Source organism: Amphimedon queenslandica, unplaced genomic scaffold (assembly GCF_000090795.2).
Source record: "Amphimedon queenslandica unplaced genomic scaffold, v1.1 AMPQUscaffold_9295_Cont18728, whole genome shotgun sequence".
NCBI classification, from domain to species: domain Eukaryota; kingdom Metazoa; phylum Porifera; class Demospongiae; order Haplosclerida; family Niphatidae; genus Amphimedon; species Amphimedon queenslandica.
Genome location: NW_003550433.1, coordinates 1 through 3,496, shown reverse-complemented (window position 1 = coordinate 3,496; position 3,496 = coordinate 1). Strand labels below are relative to the sequence as shown.

The 3,496-nt window shown below is 33.5% G+C and overlaps 1 protein-coding gene across 2 annotated transcripts; it reads left to right on the top strand.

Annotated features, from left to right (window-relative positions):
• Positions 1 to 304: 304 nt before the first annotated feature.
• Positions 305 to 2,518, top strand: LOC109590912 (uncharacterized). Of its 2 annotated transcripts, XR_002189564.1 has the most exons (6): positions 305 to 411; positions 482 to 579; positions 631 to 901; positions 954 to 1,137; positions 1,186 to 1,314; positions 1,679 to 2,518. XR_002189564.1 is itself a non-coding variant. In XM_020006752.1 (5 exons), the coding sequence occupies exons 3-5, from the start codon at positions 869 to 871 to the stop codon at positions 1,305 to 1,307; spliced, it is 339 nt and encodes a 112-aa protein (XP_019862311.1). In that variant the 5' UTR covers positions 305 to 411; positions 482 to 579; positions 631 to 868; the 3' UTR covers positions 1,308 to 1,407. The 2 variants fall into 2 exon arrangements, 1 of the variants encoding a protein (XP_019862311.1); XM_020006752.1 differs by lacking the exon at positions 1,679 to 2,518 and having other exon boundaries at positions 1,186 to 1,407.
• The last annotated feature ends 978 nt before the right edge of the window (positions 2,519 to 3,496 follow it).

Genomic DNA, 3,496 nt, shown 5'->3' with positions numbered 1-3,496 from the left:
ATAAAATAGAGAATACTTTCTTTTTCAATTTCAGTGAAACTTGACCCAAGACCATGTACTGTAGTACAGGGTTTTGGCTTAATTTTTAGCAGCTGTAAAATTTCACAAAAAATTAATTTTGATCAAAATAAGCTCAAATTATATATGCAACATAAGTACATGTATAAGAAATTGAGAATGTAATAAAAATAAGTTCTAATTTATTTGCCAAATAATTTGTCTTGTACTCATTGTTGTTCACAACATTCAAATTTTTAACCAAAAGTGTTCCATGCTAAAGTAGCTATGGCAAAGTAATGTAATAATCATGCATTGTTTGCATTGATAATTTAGGTAGAAAATGTGACAATCCAAGCTGTCAGGGGATCTTACGTGACACGATAATAAACTTTGGAGAAGACCTTCCAGACAGTAAGAGAAAGATGAAATTAGACAAAAAAATTTATAACCAAAAATCTTCCTTTTTAATTTTCTTTACTAGGTGAGTTGACAAGAGGTACAGAAGAAGGTGAAGTAGCAGACCTTTGCTTAGCAATGGGATCCAGTCTCACTGTCACTCCAGCGGCCGACATACCAGAGGTCAGTGAGTATAGCGTCTCACATGATAGTCACATGATACCATCATTATAGTGTGTCGCTGAGAGAGGAGAGAAGCTATAGTTATAGTTAACCTGCAAAAGACACCATTGCACAGTATGGCTGCACTATGCATTCATGCTAAATGTGAAGAAGTGTCCACAATGGTAATGGAGAAGCTTGGACTGCCCATACCTGAGTTTAGACTTAAGAGAAGAGTCTTCATTAAAGTGACACAAAGTGCTAAAGGACCTCCTGAGGAACAGGTTTCATTATCAATAGAAGGACGGACATGTATGGATTCTATTTCTCATTTCTAACTGGAGTAAGTGAAGGAAATTTTTCAGTTTTAATATATATATCATTTAATTTTAAAGGTTACAGTGTCTGTGGGTGAAAGACCTCAACAGTTGCAGGAGCCTTTCTTTATCAGGTTTCCATGGAGAGCAACAGCTGGTGCCTCATCTGATGAAATGAAGGTTCAGTTGACATTTCATTTTCAAGGACATTACGGTGAACCACCACTTGATAAAGAACTGATTATTAAAAAGGGAGTGAAAGGTGAAATTTATGGTGATTAACATTCCTAAAAATTTGGTTTTGTTATAGATATGCAGCATAATTCAGGAACAAGTGAATGGAGTATAGAAGATGATGTTGCTGCTGCAGTAGTTCCAACTGCAGGTGTAAAGAAACTAACACTCAAGGAAATTAAATTGAAGGAATCATAACAATTTTGTTAGTGCTGATTGTTGTTTGTTGCTATAAAAAATTGTAATATGTACATGTACATACAATTTCACACATGCATGATAAATGTTTTAAACTTAATTGTTTGTGAATAGTAATCCACACAACTGATGAGATGCTGCTGCTGTAGTTCCAATCATTTTCATGCATAAAGAAACAAATTAACATTCAAAGACAATTATAAGAGAGGAAAAAACACAAATAATAATTTAAATCTCAGTTCACATGTAGCATTACACATCACAACATGCAGCAAGTTAAGTACTTTAACTATAAAAATAATTAACTCTTGTAATTAGCAAATATCAGTCAGAATTATTTTACTGATCTGAAACTTATTTTTTTGAACTAGATAATAAGAAGGAATAGATTTACACTTTTCTTCAAGGTCTGCACTGATAATCATCTCAAATTCCACATTCTTTTTTTAGAGACTCAAAGAGAATTTGTAATCCATCTAGACCAATCTTTGTATCTTTGATGTCAAGGCTTTTCAATTTATGATTGGTCTGTATAAGCTCAGCTAGGGCTGGGACACTTGCTGAAGTGATATCAGAACTTTCTGAAAATGCCAAACTAGATACTGCAGTAAATGCACTAGTGAAATGACACTGTTGTCATCAATGGAGCAGTCACACAATACAAGTGACTCAAGTGACTTTACAAGTGCGCGTGCTTCAAACATATTAGTAGTATGGGAGAGAGAAAGAACATGTAATGTTTTGTTTGCACATAAAAGATCAGCCAGTGATTGACAGCTTTTAGAAGTCAATAATTGAAATCAATTGACAGAAATGTAAGAGTCGAGTTAGCTTTCAACAAATGTGCCAGCCTTTTGACCCCTCATCATTAATTATATCATGAGTAAGCAATAAATGCATCAACATTAAGTTGTCTGTCATAACGACGGAAAAATGGTGAGTAAACTCCTTTAATGGGCTTGAGTGTATATTGAGACACTTTACATAATGATCTGTTAATACAGATGGTACAAATGACTTTAAAGGTTACAGTGTCTGTGGGTGAAAGACCTCAACAGTTGCAAGAGCCTTTCTCTACCAGGTTTCCATGAAGAGCATCAGCTGGTGCCTCATCTGATGAAATGAAGGCTTAGCTGACGTTTCATTTTCAAGGACATTATGGTGAACCACCACTTGATAAAGAACTGATTATTAAAAAGGGAGTGAAAGGTACCTGGTAAAATAAGGATTATTCCTAAATATTTGGTTTGTTTTAGATATACAGATCAAGTCAGTTATTATTGATTTGTAATCCAAGAACAAGTGAATGGATTATAGAAGATACTGTGACTGTACTTCCAACTGCAGGCATAAAAAACTAACACTCAAGGAAAAATCATAGTAGGTTGTTTTTTATTATCTATAGTTCAAAATTTAAATGCTGATGGTTTTTATCCCTGTTCTAAAAATTACACAAATATAATAACATGAATAAAATGGCTTCAAAAAATAAATGAGGATTATTGAATTACAATTCTTTAAAATTACAACCTGTCACTTAAATCAGTGAATGATATTCTCTTATTAAATCATCTAGATCTAGTAAAGGCTGTTTTAAGGCATTATTTGTCTTACAAGACCTCACCTTGGCCATACTGTTCACTGACAGAACAGGCAGCTACAAACTTGTTTCAAATGGGCTGAGCATACACCGAGACATTTCACAGCTTTTCCTTTCAAAATAGGTGCTATAAGTGACTTAAAAGCATCAGAAGACAAATTGTTGCTTGCAAAAGTTTATGTGACTCATTTTCAAGAGCTACTAAACATATACATTATCAATTATACCAATCATGTGTAATCTATGTAAAACATGTCTATCACTTTCCCTTTCAATAAATTAAATTAAAGGACTCTAGAAAAGTTCTTATTAAAAATTACAAAATAATATTAAAGAATTAAAAATGAGTTCCATCAGCATCTTCATATGAAAAGTCTAGTCTATTCATTTTAGAAATATATTGATCAGAGCATGCTTGTTTGTGCTTCGCATCCAATACAAGTTTTCCAAGTGTACCATTACTCTTTAGAGACTTTACTAATTGCAATACGCCTTTAGTGTCAATTTTAGTGTGAGAAAGATAAAGGACAGTAAGTGAGCGATTGATAGTTAAAAGTTCAGCTAGAGACTGTGCACAGGCTGGGATCCT